Here is a 23,019-nt window from a genome sequence, read left to right as displayed (position 1 = left end):
TTAGAGCCAATGCAAAATATCACAATCAGGTGCAATCTGTATACTAACCGCCGGAGTGGACGAGGAAAAAATATTCCAGCTCTTATCTCCTGACTGGTCAGATATCAGGCAGTGGGTTTTTCCTTGATAAATAACAGCATGAACGCAGCTCTTTATTCTTGTTTATCAGCGAGCGATGATTATCTGTTCAGCTCACGCCTTCAAAACCGGTAGAGACACTGGTAGAGATTCAACAGAGAAACTGATATTTGTGTGTGTCTTTCATGTTTGAAATCATTGAGCCATCTGCGTCCCTCCACACACACACACACACACACACACACACTTACGCAGAACACACAGGACATCAAACAGACAGAGCTTCCAGAAATATTGCAAATAGAGAACGGAAATGACGTCAAACCCTAAAACATGAATCTTTTATATTCTTGTCAGGTCAAAATGACCCACATGGTACAGCAGGTCATAAATAGCACAACCACATTATTATTATTATTATTATTATTATTATTATTATTATTATTATTGTTCCTTGTGGTCAAGCTCAAAGTGAAGACTTGACAGATTTTGTTGCAGGCCTTGTAAATGAATTATTTGGTTCTGAGGAAAGATCTGTGATTATCTTATTATCTCACTAATGGACAGTTTTGTTCCATTAAAGAAGAAAAAGTCCTGATCATGTCAGAAATGCTTGATTAAAAACTCGTCTACAAGCCACCAGTAGGCTCACGGGACAGCTCTAAACATAGTAGAGTACTTTTACATTTAGCAGACACCCTTATCCAGAGTGACTTACAACTGAGGGTTAAGGGCCTTGCTCAGTGGCCCAGCAGTAGCAGCTTGGTGGACCTGGGGTTCGAACCCATGACCTTCCGATCAGTAGCCCAACACCTTAACCAAAGCTACCACATCCCTGAGTAATTATGAGACGTAAAACCGAACATGCTAATGGACAGAAGCAGCTCTTATCCTCATTACTGTACATCAAGCTCAGAAACAAGCGTATCAACAGATCACGCTTGTTGATGTCGTAAGCAGAATGTATTCATTTACTTTAATCACGATTATATTGTTAGAGGCTTTGCATCATATCGTCTGACACACTAAACACATTATTAAAGGCTGTTAGAGAATTCACCCAAGATATTTATATAGATTTCTGAGCAGCGCTTTATTAAAGCACCCACAGTATGCCACTACCCTCCACACACACACATACACACACACACACACACACACACACACACACACGCACACCAAGCTTTGGATTTCCAGACTTCAGCAATGCAATTTGTGAGAAAACAAATTCTGCGTTCCCAAAGTGTGAGCGTCTACTACACACCTGGTAACCAAATCAGAGATGCAAATCTCCTTCCTGGGCCACTGACCTCGTTTTCCTCCCAGCAGAAAAGCTCCCAGAGGAACAAGCATGAAAGTACACAGGCTGCTTTCTTTATTATTATATCAGAAAACACACAAACACAACAGACCCGATGAAGTGTCCGAATTATTTATTACACAATAAGCTAATTTATGAAAAAATAAGAGAAGCTTAATAAAATGCTCCACAAACACCAGCTGAATTCACAAATCAAACATCTCTGAACTCTGCTGGTGGGTGTGGCCTGGTATTTAAATGAGCACACTTGATTGATGTTGTTCTGTTTGCGACATTTTGCCTGTTATATTACAAAAGCTGTGTGACACTGAAGCCTGACCTCGGTGTATGTTAGCTCTCAGGATTAGCGTCTGTGTGCTAAGCTAGGTCTCACTAGGCTAGCTTTCACTTACTAGGCTAAATTTTAGTCAGATAGACAGGCTTTCACTATCTATGTTAGCTTTCACGCACTAGACTAGCCTTCACACATTACACTAGCATTCACTCTCTATAATAGCTTTCAACTAGCCTTAACACATTAGACTAGCTTTCTAACATTGTAATATCTAGCTTTCTATGTCTATGCTAGTTTCCAGTCACACTTTATGCTAACTTTCACTCTCTATGCCAGCTTTCACACACTAGACAAGCTGTAACACATTGCACTAGCTTTCAATCTCTGTATTAGCTTTTTATGTCTATGCTGGCTTTCAGACTAGCATTCGCTCTCTATGCTAGCTTTCACACACTAGACTAGCCTTTACACAATAGTCTAGCTTTCACTATCTATATTAGCTTTCTCTATCTATGCTAGCTTTTAGACTAAACTTCACTCTCTATGCTAGCTTTTACACTCTAGACTAGCCTTCACGCATTGGACTAGCTTTCAATCTCTTTATTAGCTTTCTTTGTCAATGCTAGCTTTCAGACTAGCATTTGCTCTCTGTGCTAGCTTTCACACACTACACTAGCTATCAAACATTAGAATAGCTGTTAATCTTTATATAAGCATTCTCTATCTATGCTAGCTTTCAGGCTAGCATTCACTCTCTATACTGGTTTTCACTAACTGTTTTGGAGTAGCATTCGTTCTATAGGCCTGTTTTCACACACTGGACTTTCACTCTCCATGATTACTAGACTAGCTATCACACGCTAGATTAGCTTAGCTTTATTTGTTAGGCTTTCCTCAGTATTTTTAAACACTTGTAACAAAAAAGTTGGGTGAGAAAATAGAGGGTAGCAATCAGGGGTAGCAAGCAACAGGTAAGTCTTATTACCATAGCAACAGGGAATCAAAAACAGGAAGTTGTAGCATTATAAGCAAAGTGGGGCAATTCCTGAGAATAAAGGGCAGTGTGTCAAATAGAGTATTTCAATACTCAGTAAAATTCTACTCTTTCTTTTGATAACATGTAATAGTTTACATGTATATTAATATTAAACATGATATTAAATATTAAACATTCATTATCCTGATATGCAAATGCTTCATTTTTTAAATTTTAAACCTCATGCTTTCAGCAGAAATTTTACGCTTTCTCTGTTACATCCAGGCCAGAAGTCAAGTTCTCGCTATAACCCACCTCTAAATAGTTCAAACAATTCATATTCAATTTAATTCAATTCAATTCAATTCCAACAATTCTGATATCAGAAGAATCCATTCATTCACAGAGATGAAACAGTGAAAGCATTTATTACGGATAAATACACCACTGTTGAACACTGTGGATTAATCGCTGACATGTTAACCACAAAGAGCCTTCTGGTTTTCAAACACACGAGTGTGTTTGAAAAAAAAAAAAACAACACATTTGCATAATCAAAATGCTGTGACTTCACAGACTACAGCTCTGTGTGTTTACATCACACGGCAATTAACAATTACTTTACATTTTATTTTTATTACTTGCGTCACACTTTTATTCTTTCATAGTTGTGTTTTCACTGTGTCTTAAAGACCTTTCTGCTTTCAAATATTTATATACAACCTTTTATTCTCAGTTCAAATTCTGAATTAGAAAATATAAGAGTGCAGTTGAGAAATCATTAATTAAGGAAAAATAAAAATAATAAAAAATGTTGGCAGAAATTTTCAACTCCATTTTTTTGCACTGTACTTAATATTTTTTTGCACTGTACATAATATTAAGTACTTAATTAAGGTGTTAATACATTATATAAAATGTAGTCTAAACGTTATACAATAATCCATTAATTAATGTTTATTAATATTTTATTAATAATTTAATTAATCATTAATAAATGAATTATTACTTGCATAGAATTAGTTTATTACCTAATTTAATATTTACTAAATAATTGACATTGCCTTTTCATGCACCTCATGCATTGTCTACATTTTAGAATCATATGAAAGTATTTTAATTATAAATAAATAAATAAATAAATAAATAAATAAATAAATAAATAAATAAGGAGACACAAGTCCAAAATAAAATGATCTATAAAAAGTAACATTAAATATATATATATATATATATATATATATATATATATATATATATATATATATATATATATATATATATTTTTTTTTTTTTTTTTTTGCTTTTCCAGTATGATAAAATATTGACATTATTGATTTATTCTTTCACCAATTTAAATGTACCTCCTTATTTTTTAATTACGTCTCATTTACATATTTATATTACGTTTAATATACATGTATATTTACACCGTGTCATTTAATTGAACATTTATTTTTAAAAACAAATACACTATATTAATTGTCTGATATACTGCAATATATAAAAATAGTTTACACAGACACTGATCTGTTTACATCATTAATATATATTTGACTGCTTTGTGTAATAACACAAATAATATATTTGTACACACATGCTTCACTTATTGTACACCTTCATTTGCATATCTGTTTAAACTGCTAAGTGTCTGTCATCATTTAGAAACTCTAAATTTTATTGTATTAATTTATACTATGCCTAAAAACAACCGCAGTTTAATAAAATATTAATCTAATTGATTCAGGTTAATAATAAGCTTTATTAATGTACATTAAGAGTGTTAGCTTCACAGCTACAATATAATATAATTATTAATAATAAAGGAAAATATGTAAATGATGGTATTTTTACAAATATCAGATATAAAAAAAAAATAATATCTAACATTGTGGGTTGATGAAGCTAATCAGTCTCCATCTCCACCTGTACAGCTCAAAGCCTCAGACTACAGACAAAAGGCGGTCACACCCCGGACCAATGAGATTATTATCTTCATTTTATGTGAATTAAATTATTAAAGAACTTCAGATAAATAACGAGATTTTTTTTTTTACCTTGCTTCTGGGCGTTTCCGTTTATTCCTGCAGCTTCTTCACAGAGGAGGAAGCCTGCATCCCTCCATCACCGGAGAGAGGCGGAAGAGAGAGAGAGAGTGTGTGAGAGAGAGAGAGAGAGAGAGAGAGAGAGAGAGAGAGAGAGAGAGAGAGAGAGAGAGAGAGATCACACCCCGCCTACAGCCTCCTTCTCCTCCCTGATGACAAAGAGAGAGAGAACGAGAGAGAGAGAGAGAGAGGGCTCTCAGTCTGTACACTATAATTACTCACTGGTAGCACATTGCTGATGAAGAAGGGATGGAAAGAGGGGGAAGGGGATGGACAGAGATAAGGAGAGACAAAGAGAGAGAGAGAGAGAGAGAGAGAGAGAGAGAGAGAGAGAGAGAGAGAGAGAGATTATTGCATGTATTGCTTCTTAGTGGCATAATGTTAGTAATAGGACAAAAAACGAAAAGGATGAGAGATTATAAGACAGAAAGGGAAGGAAGGAAAACGGAGGAGAAGGAGGAGAGAGTGAGAGGCAAAGAGTGTGTTTGGACACTTTTTCATTGATAGCATATGATGAATAAGAGGGGAAGAGAGAGAACGAGAAAGCAAGGGGGTGGAGGGAGGGAGGGAGACACTGATGGGACTGGGGACTGGAGACTTTAATTACACGTATCACTGAGAATAAAAGGAGAGAGAGTGGGAGAGAGGGAAGGAGAGAGTGGGAGAGAGGGAAGGAGGGAAGGAGGGAGAGAGGGAGGGAGGGAGGGAGGGAGGGGGAGGTGCAAGAGACAAAGAGAAAGAGAGGAGAGTCTGTCTGCAGACTGGTAGGTGTGTCTTTAAGTGGGATATAAGGGTGTTTCTGTGAATAGGAAATGAGAAGGACAGGTGTGTGTGTGTGTGTGTGTGTGTGTGTGTGTGTGTGTGTGTGTGTGTGTGTGTGTGTGTGTGCGTGCGTGCGTGCGTGCGTGTGCGTGCGTGTGTGTGTGTGTGTGTGTGTGTGTCTTAAATAGAACAGGTGGGAATGTCTTTAAGTGGGACAGTGTGTGTTTGAATGATAGTAGAATTTCTTTCTTTCTTTCTTTCTTTCTTTCTTTCTTTCTTTCTTTCTTTCTTTCTTTCTTTCTTTCTTTCGTCTCTTTGCATGCTTGGGATTTCCATCAGGAAGTGCAGACCTAGTGTATATACAGTTAAGCAATACATTAGCTGGTATAATCTGTAATCTTCCTGGATCCTGCAGAGTTCTCACAGGGGAATTCCCTCCTTCTCATTCCTTCCTCTCCTTCTGCTTTCTCATCATAATATCACTTGTAACAAAAATTTAACCGTCAATGTCAGAAACATGACCTATTTACTTTAAGGGTTCCCCAGATTGTCAGGATGTTTGACGATTCCTTATGGGAACACCAGGGGGTGTTTGTCAACAGGGGTTTTGCCATACTTTATTACCCTTGTTAACCTCTGTTAGCCTTACAATCCTCTCTTAGCCTCACTAGCCTCCCTTAGCCTCGCTAGCCTCCCTTAGCCTTGCTATCCTCTGTTAGCATTTGTTGGATGTTTCATGTCCTTGTTTGTTTGTTGCTGTTGCCCTTGTTAGCCACCTCCTGTTTACCCTAGCACACTTGGTTTGAGGACAGGTACAGTAAGATCGCAGGTGTTTGATTGTCTAGATACCCTATGTAAGAGGGCAGGTGCAATCCACTGTTGTTTTGGTTAGTTTAGCCTAGCGTAGTCAGCTAGTGGGATTTCTCTTGTCAGTTAGGTTAGTTAATTAAAATAGAGCATAGAGTAGCACTTTTTTATGTTCATTTCTTTGCCCCTGCCCATGTTCTCTTACCTTTGTGAGTCTAGCTCCCTTGTTTGTTATGTCCTGAGTCTTTAAGTGTATGTAAACCATTAAAAGCATAGTCTTACATTTTACTTCCTGTTCTGTCAGTCATTTATCCCAATCAAATCACAATATAATGTTGTTCCTGCGACTTCCCTAGGAATGTAACAGGCTTTCGGTTATATTGTGTCTCATGTGTGTTTCTTGCCTGGTCCTCATTCCCTTCAGACCTCCTTATACCTGTTCCTCATGTCCCACTGATTATTCTCCCTATTTATATCCGTCGTCTCGTGTACATGTTTTCCGAGTTCTCTTTATCGTTGTTGCCTGATTTTGTCCCTCGGTTTAGTTTCTTTTAGCTATTCTGTGTTATTCTCTATGCCTGTACCCAATAGATGCCGATTAAACCCCCCCGCTTGTCGCTATCCCTGCGTATCGGAGTGATTTTGCTCTGTGGAGGCACTCGCCATTCCTGACAAAGTCAATGACATACATACAGTATAAAACATTTAAAAAAGAAATGTTATACACAAATAATTCCAACTGGTAACAGTAACTCCATCATCACACCATTACTATCTTTCTGTAACATATTTTTATCTGTTTAAAGCTACAATTAATAGCTTTATTAATCCTGTTATTAACATGATACCAGACATGAGTGACATTGGGAATTGGGAATTGGGAATTTCCAAAAGCAGAAATTTTTTTCCAGAATGTTAAAGAAATGCTGCTGATCAGAGTGATGCTGAGTTCACTGAGTTATACTGACACCATGAGGACATTGTGGAGCACACACACACACACACACACACACACACACACACACACACACACACACACACACACACACACACACACACACACACACAGCATGGGAGCATGTTTTTAAAGCTACATACACTTCAATTCTATTGAATTAGTACAATTAGTACTAATAAAAGAAAAACATTCTTAATCAGTTGAAACACTTTTATACGATTTCAGAACTGATAATGATTGACAAAAATGTAGGATTACCAGATCTATCTATCTATCTATCTATCTATCTATCTATCTATCTATCTATCTATCTATCTATCTATCTATCTATCTATCTATCTATCTATCTATCTATCTATCTCCGAAGACTCTTAGTAAAAAGTAGCAGGGTGAATTTTTAAAAGTCCCCTAATTAAACAAAAGTCTATCTTTCTGTTTCTGAGACTGTTGGCATTTTTCCACAGAGTCTTTTTGTACATTATTAATTAATCTCACTAATAAAATAATTAATCTCACTAATAAAATAATTAATCTCACTAATAAAATAATTAATCTCACTAATAAAATAATTAATCTCACTAATAAAATAATTAATCTCACTATAGAACTTAATAAAATGAATACTTAATGACATGAATAGTTAGGTGTACTCTGTGAAAAGCGTTGACAGAACTTCTATGAATCATTAACTGTTCTGTTAAAGTGACAGTTGTCCTGTGTACATATACTTTGCATGTGCGTGTGTGTGTGTGTATGTGTGTGTGTGTGCGTGTGTGTGTGTGTGTGTGTGTGTGTGTGTGTGTGTGTGTGTGTGTGTGTGACTTCAGACTTTAGGCTTTAGGCTGTTGTAAAAAGCTTTTCTGTTTTTTATTTATTTCTGTATGAGTTTAATGGAAATTTCAAAACACTTAAAACAAAATAACTTTAGATTTTTTTATATTTATTCAACATGTTCTGTGTCTTCAAGGTATCAGATTCTTCTCAACAAAGTGTCTGTATAACAAAGTGTCCCGTAGTTTTGCTGATGCCCTGTCGTTACTCCTGGGTCTGTGGATTTCTCCCAGGTTTTATTATTCGAACATGTCAGTATAACTGTAAAAACTGTGTGTGTGTGTGTGTGTGTGTGTGTGTGTGTGTGTGTGTGTGTGTGTGTGTGTGTGTGTGTGTGTGTGTGTTGCTCTGTGATAGACTGACATCCATCACTTCCAGAGTGTATTCTTCCATTACTCCTCCCAGTATTACTGAGATAGACACCCAGATAGACTCCAGATAAATTCTAAATAGACTACAGGTGGACTTTAGATAGACTCGAGACAGACTCTATACAGACTCTAGATAGACTCGAGACAGACAATAAATAGACTTTAAATAGATTCTAGATAGAGATTAAATAGACTCTAAATACATTCTACATACACTCTAGACAGACTCTAGACAGACTCTACACAAACTCTAAATAGACTCTAGACAGACAATAAATAGACTTTAAATAGGTTCCAAATAGAGTTTACATGCATTCTACCTTGACTCTAGATAGACTCTAAATAGATTCTGCATTTAGTCCAAATAGACACCAGATAAATTCTAAACAGACTCTACATTAACTCTATATAAACTCTGCATAGACTTCAGGTCTCCATAGACTGCACTGTCCTTTGCCCTGCACTGTCTTTTTGTCTTTTGTCCTATACTGTCTGCACCAGGTTGCACAGTTGCACTTTATGTATCTTGGACTACTTACATGTCCTTAGCCCTGTCTTTGTTTTATGTAGCACCCTGATCCTTTGTCTCATTTCACTGTGTACTGCAACAGCTATATGGTATAAATGACAATAAAAGCTTCTTGACTTTTGAGGTAGACTCTAAATAGCCTCTAGATATCTTGTAAACAGACTCTACATAGACTCTAGTTAGACGTCCGGTAGACCCCATGTTAGAATAACTCCTGTTAGACTCATGATAAATTCTGGGTTGGAGCTACCAGGACAACATCATTCATTCATTCATTCATTTTCTACCGCTTATCTGAACTTCTCGGGTCACGGGGAGCCTGTGCCTATCATCGTCATCGGGCATCGAGGCAGGATACACCCTGGACGGAGTGCCAACCCATCACAGGGCACACACACACACTCATTCACTCACACACACACTACGGACAATTTTCCAGAGATGCCAATCAACCTACCATGCATGTCTTTGGACCGGGGGAGGAAACCGGAGTACCCAGAGGAAACCCCCGAGGCACGGGGAGAACATGCAAACTCCACACACACAACAAACAAACATCATTCAGTTAAATGAATGAATAAATAATCTATGTTGAACTTCACAGATTTCTGTTAAAGACCTTTAAGCAAAAGGTTAACAAATGAAGCGGTAAATGAAATAGTTTCCCACGATCGATTTTTATTTCATTACAAACTAAACGGTGCATTTGGACAACAATTCTCAGATTTACATGCGATTGACCGAAACCCAAAAGTAGAAATATTACATTTTTAATGAAAAAAAAAAAAAGACGTCACTTTTTATTACTTTCTACTATACTGCTATACAGTTGCACTACTAGAACGTAGCTAAGAGCAACATGACAATCCTCAGATTTACAAACACTGTCAGAAAAAATGGTACTGCTCAGGTACTCTTCGTTTTTTTTTTAAGGTACGCTGTAAACGCGTCCTTGTTTAAAGTTACAATCGTGTATTGTGTAAGATTCGTATTCATGCTGAGGGTGATGAAGAAAAACAAAATTCCTTTGAATCACAAAATATTTCTGTCATTTTTTTTTTCTTTTTAGATAAAATCAATATGGATAATTTGAGCAAAATTATGAGTCTCAAATTCACTACAAATACTCAGTATTTATTCAGGTTGTTGTCCCACATCAAAGGGATTAGATTTTTATCCTGTCGTTGCTACAGTTAGATTTGGGTGAATTTCTGTGCGTTGTTCTGAAGCCCCCTGAGCGTTCTCTCGGTAAACTGATACGTGAGTTTGCGCTTCACTTTATAGATCTCTCCGGTGCGTGAGTAGTTACGCAAAGCACGTGCCATCTTCTGATACGTCATGGTTTTACGGTTGCCCTTGCGCTTGCCCCACATCTCGGCGAGCTTCTCTTTGTTTTGTGACGAGAACTGAAAAGTACCATTTGCCGACTGAACCCACCAGATGCAACTGCGCATGTGAGGTGTCTGCAGCATCTCATACAGGAACTGGAATAGACGCTCCTTCCTTTTACCTGCTGGAACACAAACACACTATAAATGTCTCGACTTAAAAAAAATGATTAAAAAAATCATAATGTGAGTCCAGAAGAGTACAGAAGAGTCATATCAAAATGATTCACATATGAAATATTTAGACACTTTATCTATATTTTCCATGATTCATGATTCATCTTTACATCATTCCTCACACGGTTTGACTCATGTATCAAATGTCATTCTTAACTTTTATTTCAATGTTACTCTTCAAATGATTCATTTATTTTCACACATGATTTTTCATATGATTCATTTATATGATTCATTTATATATGATTCTTCATATGATTAATTTATCTTCACACATCATTTTTCACTTGGTTCATTTTTTTCATGCGTCATTCTTCACATGATTTAGACACTTTATATTTTCCATGATTCATGATTCATCTTTACATCATTCCTCACACGATTTGACTCATTTATCAAATGTCATTCTTCATATTTATTTCAATGTTATTCTTCACATGATTCATTTATTTTCACACGTGATTCTTCATATGATTCATTTATCTTCACTCATCATTTTTCACTTGATTCATTTTTTTCATGCGTCATTCTTCACATGATTCATTTATCTCCACCTGTAATTTTTTTTTCAACAATTAAATTATTACCAGGTGATTCGTTTCACATGACTCAATCCTTTCTGAACGTGATTATATATGATTTATTTGTGTCCAAATGATAAATTTCTAAATTTCACATGATTTTTCTCTTATTTTCAAATGATTCATTTATTTTTACACGGCTTATTTACTTACACATGCATAATTTATTTATCTCCATATGTATTTCTTTCCAAATGATTCATTCGTTTCTGTTTGATTCTTTTTACACGATTCACGAATTTTCACATGATTTTTCCTCACATGGAATTCATTTATTTTCTTTTGTTGATTCACGGGTAAGACGTGAGGTGTCATTTTTTTATAGATGTGATTTTTACACATGAATAATTCTTTTCAGCATTCACATGTACAATTTGAATTCATAATATTCCACAAATGATTCCACATTATTTCTGCATAAATTACTGTCGTTCATTACTGTCCTCATATATAGCTGAGCACAAGTGTAAATGAAATGTTTTTCCTATATATATATATATATATATATATATATATATATATATATATATATATATATATATATATATATATATATATATATATAATAACTACGTAGCTGCTGTGTGGAAGTTTGTGGACATTTCTTTCTTTCTTTCTTTCTTTCTTTCTTTCTTTCTTTCTTTCTTTCTTTCTTTCTTTCTTTTTTTTTTATCTTTAATTCGTTGAGATGTGAGTAGACTGACCCGAAAGAGAAGTGGTGTGTGAGTGCGATGGAGGAGACGGAGGGAACTCCTGATACCCCGAGCTGGAGGAGTGTGAATCTGTGTCACTGCAGGGAGGGGGATCAAACTGGTACTGTCCTCCCTAAATCACACACACACACACACACACACACACACACACACACACACACACACACACACACACACACACACACACACACACAAACACACATTGAGCGACAAAAAAAAAGTTGTGAAAACAAGTTGTGAATGATAAATAGAGAGTCTAACACAACTGTGAACTCTGTGTGTGTGTGTGTGTGTGTGTGTGTGTGTGTGTGTGTGTGTGTGTGTGTGTGTGTGTGTGATTTAGGGATGACAGTACCGGTACATACCCACTCATTATAGCTGGATAGATTCATCCACACCTGCTGTTGTTGACTCTGCTCTGTTTCACAGCATGTGTTTTCTGCCCCCACCGTCCCTCTGTAGGGCCACTCGTAGGCAAATGGACCCGACCAACTGTTTTCTGCCGATTTTCCGAACAGTTAGTGCACAAACAAACATTAATCACAATAACAAACTAATACTAATTATTAGCTTGCTCCGATCATACAGTACAAACTAACACGGTGTATCTACAGCACAGGTGATCACTTCAGGACTACAGGAAACATTCGATATCGATATTATTCTCTTCAATTAGAATATTATGGCACATTTAAAACAGCCGAAGCTGATCGTAGTGCTTAGGTGAGGCACTGAGATTAAATAATGGCACTCCGGTATTACAGGACTAAAGAGGATAGTGTAACAAAAACACACTAAAAGATAATAAAACAGATAATGTGTATACAAATAACATAAAAATTGAATTTCTGCCTGTTTTTGTTGTTGTTTGATAGATAGATAGATAGATAGATAGATAGATAGATAGATAGATAGATAGATAGATAGATAGATAGATAGATAGATAGAAGGTCTTTATCATGTCTCACTCCACAGTAGTGTTAATATGGAGCTTATATGAAAGTAGACATTTAGGTCTTGAAGAATTTGTCGTGTTTTATTTTTTAATAAGTATTTCTGTTTTTCTCTAAACAAATTAAAGCTAAAATTTGAAAATGTTATCAACAAAGAGAAAAACATACGTCTCACACTGAAAGACCACCGAGTCCTGACTCTCTCCAGTGCAGCTACTAGTACAAACATATTGACAGCAGTCAGAATCTCCTGTAGTCTGCTGTCAGAGACTGGGCCAGAGACTGAGCCTACGCCCTGCCGGACCACTGGGGGACGCTGGCAGGTGTGTTGTTGTTATCGTCATGTGATCATGTCTTGTATGAGTTCACCTGTTTCCTATTACTCCTATTGTTATTTACACACCTCCTCCTGTGTCGATTGTTTATCGAGTCATCGTTTACAAAGTGTTCTATATTTTCTGTTGTCTCCTGTCGTGTTTAGATTTTGTTTCCTATCACGTTTGTTAAAGTTAAGTCATCTTTTGTTACGTTTTCGTCTGATAAACCATGATTCGTCTTTACCCCTGCATTAGGGTGTGTTAAATCCAAGCCACGCCATCGCCAATGTGACATCATCTGTAATTTATAAATGTTGTACAGTTGTGAAGTTGGGATTAATTTTTGTATTCAGTATATCAGTAATTATATATAATTAGATGCACTTTACACAGTATTTGCACAATGGTCAGTTATGTAGCCCTGTGTCGTCTTTATGTAGCCATGTATCGACTTTATGTAGCGTAGACCTGTGCCATCTTCATGTAGACTTTGACGTCTTTATGTAGCCCTGTGTCGTGTTAATGCAGCTTAGCCCTGTGTCGTCTTTATGTAGCGTAGCCCTGTGTTGTCTTTATGTAACTCTGTGTTCCCTTTATGTAGCCCTGTTTCGTCTTAATGTAGTGTAGCATTGTGTCGTCTTTATGTAGCTGTGTGTCGTCTTTATGTAGCCCTGTGTCGTCTTTATGTAGCCTAGCCCTGTGCCGTCTTTATGTAGCGTAGCCCGTGTTGTCTTTATATAATGTAGCCCTGTGTCGTCTTTATGAAGCCATGTATCGACTTTATGTAGTGTAGCCCTGTGCCATCTTCATGAAGACTTCATGACGTGAACGTGCTAACCACTTTCACGTCTTTATGTAGCCCTGTGTCGTCTTAATGCAGTTTAGCCCTGTGTCGTCTTTATGTAGCGTAGCCCTGTGTTGTCTTTATGTAACTCTGTGTTCCCTTTATGTAGCCCTTTTTCGTCTTAATGTAGTGTAGCATTGTGTCGTCTTTACGTAGCTGTGTGTCGTCTTTATGTAGCCCTGTGTCGTCTTTATGTAGCCTAGCCCTGTGCCGTCTTTATGTAGCGTAGCCCCGTGTTGTCTTTATATAATGTAGCCCTGTGTCATCTTTATGAAGCCATGTATCGACTTTATGTAGTGTAGCCCTGTGCCATCTTTATGTAGCGTAGCCCCGTGTTGTCTTTATAAAACATAGCCCTGTGACGTCTTTATGTAGCCATGTATCGACTTTATGTAGCGTAGCCCTGTGCCATCTTCATGTAGACCTGTTTCATCTTTATGTAGCCCTGTGTCGTCTTAATGCAGCTTAGCCCTGTGTCGTCTTTATGTAGCATAGCCCTGTGTTGTCTTTATGTAGCCCTGTTTCGTCTTAATGTAGTGTATCATTGTGTCATCTTTATGTAGCAGTGTGTCATCTTTATGTAGCCCTGTGCTGTCTTTATGTAGTGTAGCCCCGTGTTGTCTTTATGTAGTGTAGCCCTGTGTTATCTTTATGTAGCTCTGTGTCATCTTTATGTAGCCCTGTGTTGTCTTTATGTAGCGTAGCCCTGTGCCGTCTTTATGTAGCGTAGCCCTATGTTGTCTTCATGTAGCGTAGCCCAGTGTCATCTTTATGTAACCCTGTGTCGCCTTCATGTAGCGTAGCCCTGTGTCGTCTATACGTAGTGTAACCCTGTGTCGTTTTTATGTAGCCCTGTGTTGTCTTTACGTAGTGTAACCCTGGGTCGTTTTTATGTGGCCCTGTGTTGTCTTTATGTAGCCTAGCCCTATGCCGTCTTTATGTAGCGTAGCCCTGTGGCATCGTTATGTAGCATAGCCCTGTGTTGTCTTTATGTAGCCCTGTGTCGTCTTTATGAGGCATAGCCCTGTGCTGTCTTTATGTAGCGTTGCCCTGTGTTGTTTTTATGTAGCCCTGTGTCGTCTTTATGTAGCGTAGCCCTGTGTCATCTTCATGTTTGTTTGATGTGAATGAACTATATTACAGAGATATAGATATATTCACTTAAATGCTCTGAACTTTTATTAGTTATTATTAGTGTAATGTTCCTGGATTATTTATAATTATATAATTATATACTTAATTAGTATTATTACATATACAAACATTTTGTAATTTTCTTTCCTTTTTTTTATTATTAATTCTTTAATGAATGACATGTCAAACTTTTCCCTGTTCTCAGTTCCACTTCATGTTGTGTAACATATACAAAACAGTTTGCAAATCACAAACTCCGTATAAGCAAAGACCATGTAAATGAGCTGTTACTATAGCAACCATAACGTATCACACACGGCGTATTCATATAAACCTGTGATTTTCATTGCCGTCGGATCTACAGACAGAGCTGCTCTGATATCCTTTTAGCTCTTAGATCTTCTTCACCAAATCATATTAGAACTTAAATGAGAAATTCTGAACAATTTTCTCAGAAGGTTTGTGTGTTTAAATTGTAGGATTCCCAGAGAGACACTTTTGTGTTGTAATCGAATACAAACTCTGGCACTGTTGTAGGTCATGTAGACCAAATGTACCACAATCTTAGTTTATGCAAGATCAAAACCGTTCGATCCCTTTTTAAGATTTAAAACTCTCTCACTCATTCATTCATTTCCTACTGCTTATCCGAACTTCTCGGGTCACGGGGAGCCTGTGCCTATCTCAGGCGTCATCGGGCATCGAGGCAGGATACACCCTGGACGGAGTGCCAACCCATCGCAGGGCACACACACACTCTCATTCACTCACACACTCACACACTACGGACAATTTTCCAGAGATGCCAATCAACCTACCATGCATGTCTTTGGACCGGGGGAGGAAACCGGAGTACCCGGAGGAAACCCCAGAGGCACGGGGAGAACATGCAAACTCCACACACACAAGGCGGAGGCGGGAATCGAACCCCCGACCCTGGAGGTGTAAGACGAATGTGCTGACCACTAAAACTTTGTTTTTGTTATTTATCAGACGCTCTTATCCAGAGAGACATTTTATCATATTTATCCTGTCAAGAGTAATTATGTTACACTATGTAACAATGTTACACTATCTATTTTTTACAGATAAAAATATAAAATCATAAAAATTTAAATTTTTTGCGATTGTCTTTCTGTGTTTCGAGATTTTATTTTATTTATCTATCTATCTATCTATCTATCTATCTATCTATCTATCTATCTATCTATCTATCTATCTATCTATCTATGTATTTATGTATTTATTTATTTATTTATTTAATTTTTTGGCCAGTTTCTTCAAAGTGGATGTTTTTTTAAGTTACATTGATATAAAAAAACAAACAAATAAACAAAAAACTTTCTTCCTCTTAATTTTTAAAACATTTCTAGCTGCGTGCCAGGTACTAGAGATCTAGCCCCCTTAAATATAGATTAAGTGTAGAAAATGTAGTTGTTCTTAATTTGGACTCATTCAATATTGATAGTATTTTTAATGATGCTTTTATTTTTTAAAATAAGATTGTTTTCATCATTTTTTTTAGCACAACTCGAAAAATTTCAATGTACATTTATGAAAGTAAGAAAATAGACATATATATATAATATTATTAATTATTCAGCAATAATATTATTAATTATTATTAATATTACATATATAATATTATTATGTAATATTAATATAATATTATTAATTATTCAGCAATTAATTATTAAACAATTATCCCTTTTAAAAAGGAAACAGGATATTCTGATAGAAAATAGAACAAAGTATTTCAGGATAAAAACGTGGCTTTATCCATCAGGATGTGGTGTCACTGATCAGTTACAAGAAGAAAGATTTAAACATATTAATAAACGATTCAGTTTGGAGTTTATACAGTATATTTCAGTAAAGCTGCTTTGTGACAGAATCCATTGTTAAAAGTGTTATACCGCTAAATCTTTTGTAAGCATCGGCAACGATCGTGAGTCGAAAAAGGACTGAGAAATGTCTCGCTATGTTTTTGTTTGTTTTTGTTTTCGTATCATATCATTTATCGTATCGTATCATTTCGTATAACGTACCGATTATTATTATTCGTATGATATTACGCTATATCACTTCAGTTGTTGAATAGCGAGTCATTACCTTAACACGAGAATCGAATCATATCATGTTGACGTTTAAGATTAACATCTCTCGCCTCAACCCTCTTAACTCCCACCCGAACGTTTAATAATTGCTTGTAATGGACGATTATGGGTCGTAAAGTGGGAGATATTTAATAGAAATGATAATGATATTATTTGTGTGTTTATTTTTATTGTTGCAGACAGAAGGGGGCGCTGTTCTGAGGTCGTTTGGCTGCTTCATTCTTTAATCATTTTTGATTGTTTTGATTGTTTTAAATAACCAAATAAAGCTTTCCGCATCTACAGAACTGCGAATCTTTTATTCAGGCTCTTTTTTCTCTCACAAACCTGCTAGAAGACTTTCCTCTGTCCGGGTCTGGATGTTTTGTCTGGTCTGTTCTTTCAGATACTCGTCTATCACGTCCAGGTCCATTCCTCCGCTTGAAGGATCCTGAGGATGAAGTTCTTGCAGGTAGCGGATCTGTGGGACAAACAAACACGCGATGTTTAACTTTGATTACTTAGAAATGAATGAAGGAATAAACACACAAATGAATCAAATAAATAAATAAATAAATTAATAAATACATACATACATTTAATATAAATTAAAAAATAAATATTAAGCAAAGACTGATTTAGTATATAAATAACTAATTAGGATTGTTCCCAAAGGCTGTAATTCAGTGTGTGTGTGTGTGTGTGTGTGTGTGTGTGTGTGTGTGTGTGTGTGTGTGTGTGTTTGTTTCTGTGGATTTGTGTGTGTGCGTGAGTGTGTGTATTGTACTCAAGACTAATCCTCTATGTTAATTAGACACAGTTACAAAATGAGTGTAACAGCATTTAAGAAGTGCATGAAAAGTGAAACATCTTCACCAGAGGCACATATTTGCATGCATGTACACACACACACACACACACACACACACACACACACACACACACACACACACACACACACAGAGCAGCCTTCATTTGTATTTCAGAAAAAAAAAAGGTTTATAATAGTGTGTGTGTGTATAATTTGCTTTGTAAATGCTGTGTGTATACAGTCTTTGTTCATAGCAATCCCATATCCAGCTACGTGTCAGTGGAAAACAGCACACAGTAATAAAGTATACAACATTCTTTCCTGTACCTTGTTAGAGCGTTCGTGGCCACGATAAAAAAAGAGGGTAAAAAGACATAAATAAGGAGAATAATAAACGTGAATGAGGAGAGGTGTTAAGCGAAGGTTCCACTAAGATGTAGGTAGATGTATTGCCTTGGCAGTATTCTTCCATGCTGTACAATATAAATGTCCATACTGTATGTTCACTTAATTGAATTGCATCACAATCTCGTGTTTAAAAGTAATAATCATAAACCAGATCATACAGATCTGCTGCTTCTGCTATCATCTGCCGAAGCCATGATCTACCAAGAGCTTACAACGTGTGTACAGGATCTCAAAAGTATTTATTAGAACAGAGAAACAAAACAATTCCCAGAAGAAGTCCCACGGAACAGCACGAAGGAGATCATCGGCATGGGACGGGAACTGTATGTCCATCAAAAATGTTATGAAAGGACAAGGATGAAAACGGAAAGAACACGGTCAAGCGTGGTGATGTAGCATAATGCTAAGGGACTGTTTCTCTTCTGCGGGTCATGACACGTTCCGAATATCAGTCTATTTTGGCTTTAGAAGAACAATTTGGAATGACACAATCAGAGTTCAGATCTATACCCGATCTGAAACATGTAGGATCTCGAGTGGCAATATTTCATGAGGATATTTTGGAGATCCCATTCCTTAAATCACTTACCTTATTGTTAATATGTTAATTGCTGCACATCTGAAATCGCCTGTTTTCTATTAAGGCTAGGACGAGTCACAAGGCTAGAACAATGAGGCTAAAGTCATTGTATCTTTTGTATATAGATTTGTTTATTTCTCTTCGTCTCAAGGCTTTGGTAGTTCATTCATTCATTTTCTACCGCTTATCCGAACTACCTCAGGTCACGGGGAGCCTGTGCCTATCTCAGGCGTCATCGGGCATCATAGGCAGGATACACCATGGACGGAGTGCCAACCCATCGCAGGGCACACACACACATCTCATTCACTCACACACACACACACACACTACGGACAATTTTCCAGAGATGCCAACCAACCTACCATGCATGTCTTTGGACCGGGGGAGGAAACCGGAGTACCCGGAGGAAACCCCAGAGGCACGGGGAGAACATGCAAACTCCACACACACAAGGCGGAGGCGAGAATCAAACCCCCAACCCTGGAGGTGTCAGGTGAACGTGCTAACTACTAAACCACCGTGCCCCCGGGCTTTGGTGGTTTTAGATTTTAAATATGATGTTGATATATTTTTCCCCTTCTAAACCTTTTATTTTTTGGTTTTTTTACTTGAATTTTGTTGGTTGATATTCCACATTACAGTTACACGTTACAGACATTTTATTTATTTATTTGTTTGTTTGTTTGTTTGTTTGTTTGTTTGTTTATTTATTTATTTATTTATTTATTTATTTATTTATGTTTTATCTCAAAAGCCTGAAATTTTAGCAGGGGTGTATAAACATTTTTTGTTATCCAGTGTATGACGGACTTAAAAAATATTTGGTACATACAAAAGAAAAAAAAAAGAAAAAGACGGATGTAAAAAAAGACAGATGTAAGACTTATATAATAAATAATAAATAGTAATTCCGTTTCTAAATTTTATCGACTGTATCACTGCCGAGACACAGACACGTGAAAAGCCCCGAGGCGATAACACAGAAATGAAGTTGGAATGCATCTAATGAATGTCATTTACTGTAAATGTAAAATTCTATTCAAATTTTAGAAATGTGTCATAGTGATCAGCTGATACAGGAGATAAAGCAACTGCTAAAAAAAAACAACAACCCACCAAACTACAAAAGTGCTCTTAGCTTACAAAGAACAAAAATCTTCAATAAAATCATGCTCTTTAAAATTCTTCACAATGACAGAAAAAACATTGCATTAAATATTGAACATTGTAAAATATTTATATACTTTTTTTTTTGTAAAAATGATTTGTTAATGTTTTTAAATGTTCTGTATAAATAAGTTATAAATACAAATGAGGTAAAAATGAGACTCACTGGTTCGAGGCTGGCCAACATGCTGTATCCTGTGAAACGCCCCTAAAACACACACACACACACACACACACACACAAACACACACAGTTTGTGATTTTGTCTTTGTGAGTAATCTCCACTGATTTGTTAATTAATGCTGTGCTTTCACCATAACTCAAGATCTAATACTAATCCCAACTCTGCAACTAACCTTAAAACTAACCCTAACTTGAACCCCAGATCTGTCTGATCTTATACGTAAAAGGGACGGTCCGGGTGTAGGCTCATTTCGACCAAGCAGAAGCCACGCCTGATCATTTATTTAAAGCCAGATATAATCAGGAGGAATTAGATGTGCCTGCTGCTAGATATCAATGAAACCTCCTGCTTCTTTGCAGAGAAGTTAAACACCTAAATCTAACCTTAAACACAACTCCTTAATGTAGCACCTAAATATAAACCTAACCCTAACTTTCTAACAACAACAAATAAACCTGAACCTATTTCTAACTTTACCGCTAATACCTTACCTTGACCTTATTCAAGCATGTAATGGATTGTTGTGATAGTGGAATCATGCTACCTTCGCAGATACCCTAACCATAAATCGAGATGTAACCCCAACACCATCTAACCCTTAACCTTAAATCCAAACCTAACCCTAAACCTAAATCTAATCCCAACCCTGAATCTAGCTCTAACCTTAACACCAAGCTAACCACAACCCTATATCAACCCTACCCCCAACCTTAAATCTAACCCTAACCCTGAACCTAAAATTTAAATCTAACCCTAATCCTGAATCTAGCTCTGAACCTAAAACCAAGCTAAACACAATCTTATATCAGAAATCCAAACCTAACCCAAAATCTAACCCTAAACCTTACCCTAAATCAAGCTCTAACCCTAACCACAACCCCAACCTTAAATCCAAACCTAACCCAAAATCTAACCCTAACCCTAAATCAAGCTCTAACCCTAACCACAACCCTACATCAACCCCAACCTTAAATCCAAACGTAACCCTAACCCTAAATCGAGCTCTAACCCAAACACCAAACTAACCACAACCCTATCTCAACACTGACCGGAACCTTAAATCCAAACCTAACCCGAAATCTAACCTTAACCCTAACCCTAAATCAAGCTCTAACCCTAACCCAACCCCAACCCCAACCTTAAATCCAAACCTAACCCGAAATATAAACCTAACCCCTAACCCTAACCCTAAATCAAGCTCTAACCCCAACCCCAACCTTAAATCCAAACCTAACCCAAAATCTAACCCTAACCCTAAATTGAGTTCTAACCCAAACACCAAGCTAACCACTACCCTATCTCAACACTAACCCGAACCTTAAATCCTACCCTAACCGTAAACTTTTACCTGAACCTCATTCACGCTAAGAAAAACTGCATTGGAATGAAAGGCATGTCCTACAAGATTAAAATAGTTATTATGGGGACATTTGGTCCTCATAGAGAGATTTCAACATGACACATTTCATATAGAAGAGCAGAACACTGCATCTCACACACTTTTACTTGTCAGGACATTTGGTCCCCATTAATATTATATATACAAATAAATGTTAATTTATTAATTTAACCTAGAACTGAACACGCGATTTTATTCAATCAATCAAGATCAAGATTAATGTGTACCTAACATCAAATTAATGATCATGTTACATCTAAATAAATATGAAGTTATAATTATAAATAAAATATATAAATCTAATTAAAATTCGTTTGTATTGATGAACTAATTCTGTGTTAAGTTCATTTAACGTTAACAATAAATGTTAAGCTACAGCATGTGATAGTATCTACAAATAAACTGGTAAATGTTAACTGTTACAACTGTACTATATTTCCAATGGAATAATAAATAAATAAAACTGCACACAGAACAATGCGAGTGCTGGAGTATCGACTGCTGAAATGTTATTAACGAATCTATGATTTTTTTAAAAAAATTTGAATTGTTTACAATGAACAATTGTACAAAACTCTAAAATACAAAAAATGACAAGTGAAAAAATGACAAGTGAAAAAATGACACGTTATCACAAATGTTAAATAAATCGTGAGATTAATGAATATGTTTTAATAAATTTTAAGATTAAATTGAAATGAAGACGCAGTTTAAATGTCAATCGATTAAAGAATAAATTTATTACGTGGCAAAACACTTCGATATAACAACGTGAATATAGATTTAATATCAGTCTAAATGAAAAACTAAATGACTTATTTTTTAACATATCACACACACACACACACACACACACACACACACACACACACACAGCATATGATTTGCGGATAAAAATTAGTTTGTGTGTGTTAGTGTGTGTGTATGCCATGTTACCGTGTTAGGACCTCAGAGTGAAATGGAACGAATAAAATCAGCAGCTAAAATCCAGTGAAGAGCAGAGAGAGTCACCTGTAACGTACACCTGCTGTGCTTTTATACACACACACACACACACACACACACACACACACACACACACACACACACACACACACACACACAGCCCTGTGTGGATTCCCCTATATCTCTGTGCCAATCATGCAAATGTTTCTCACTAACGGTGTGTGTGTCTCTGTCTCATATTAACTATATTATACACATCAGCTATCATCAGTCATTATTATTATTATTATTATTATTATTATTATTA

At 36.5% G+C, this 23,019-nt stretch overlaps 2 protein-coding genes across 5 annotated transcripts in view; both read right to left on the bottom strand.

Annotated features, from left to right (window-relative positions):
* frmd4bb (FERM domain containing 4Bb) overlaps positions 1 to 4,843 on the bottom strand; it is a 41,360-nt gene extending 36,517 nt beyond the window's left edge. Inside the window, exon 1 of one of the 2 annotated variants that reach the window (XM_027159207.2) lies at positions 4,707 to 4,843. The gene's annotated coding sequence lies outside the window, so the exon portion shown is untranslated. Of the gene's footprint in view, positions 1 to 48; positions 293 to 4,706 lie in introns of those variants that run through there. The other variant, XM_047807531.1, reaches the window with a different exon arrangement.
* A 4,827-nt stretch (positions 4,844 to 9,670) lies between these two features.
* On the bottom strand, positions 9,671 to 22,823 carry LOC113650691 (transcription factor PU.1). 3 transcript variants are annotated; one of them, XM_027159151.2, is made up of 6 exons: positions 22,704 to 22,823; positions 20,351 to 20,392; positions 17,564 to 17,696; positions 12,237 to 12,370; positions 11,863 to 11,983; positions 9,671 to 10,525 (listed from the first exon to the last, which is right to left on the bottom strand). In XM_027159151.2, the coding sequence occupies exons 2-6, from the start codon at positions 20,369 to 20,371 to the stop codon at positions 10,206 to 10,208; spliced, it is 729 nt and encodes a 242-aa protein (XP_027014952.1). In that variant the 5' UTR covers positions 20,372 to 20,392; positions 22,704 to 22,823; the 3' UTR covers positions 9,671 to 10,205. The 3 variants fall into 3 exon arrangements, with proteins under 3 accessions (XP_027014952.1, XP_047662738.1, XP_047662736.1); XM_047806782.1 differs by lacking the exon at positions 22,704 to 22,823 and adding an exon at positions 20,860 to 21,252 and having other exon boundaries at positions 9,671 to 10,522; XM_047806780.1 differs by lacking the exon at positions 22,704 to 22,823 and adding an exon at positions 20,860 to 21,250.
* Positions 22,824 to 23,019: the final 196 nt, after the last annotated feature.

This window comes from Tachysurus fulvidraco, chromosome 23, assembly GCF_022655615.1.
Source record: "Tachysurus fulvidraco isolate hzauxx_2018 chromosome 23, HZAU_PFXX_2.0, whole genome shotgun sequence".
NCBI lineage: Eukaryota > Metazoa > Chordata > Actinopteri > Siluriformes > Bagridae > Tachysurus > Tachysurus fulvidraco.
The sequence above is the reverse complement of the archived record's forward strand: the minus strand, read 5'-3'. Positions and strand labels throughout refer to the sequence as shown.

Coding starts and splice junctions, on each gene's coding strand:
- LOC113650691 (XM_047806780.1), bottom strand. CDS start 20,907: ATGATTCCACTATCACAACAATCCATTACATGCTTGAATAAGGTCAAG. Junction 20,393..20,859: donor CATGCTTGAATAAGGTCAAG/GTAAGGTATTAG, acceptor TGTGTGTTTTAG/GGGCGTTTCACAGGATACAG. Junction 17,697..20,350: donor TGTTGGCCAGCCTCGAACCA/GTGAGTCTCATT, acceptor TTTGTCCCACAG/ATCCGCTACCTGCAAGAACT.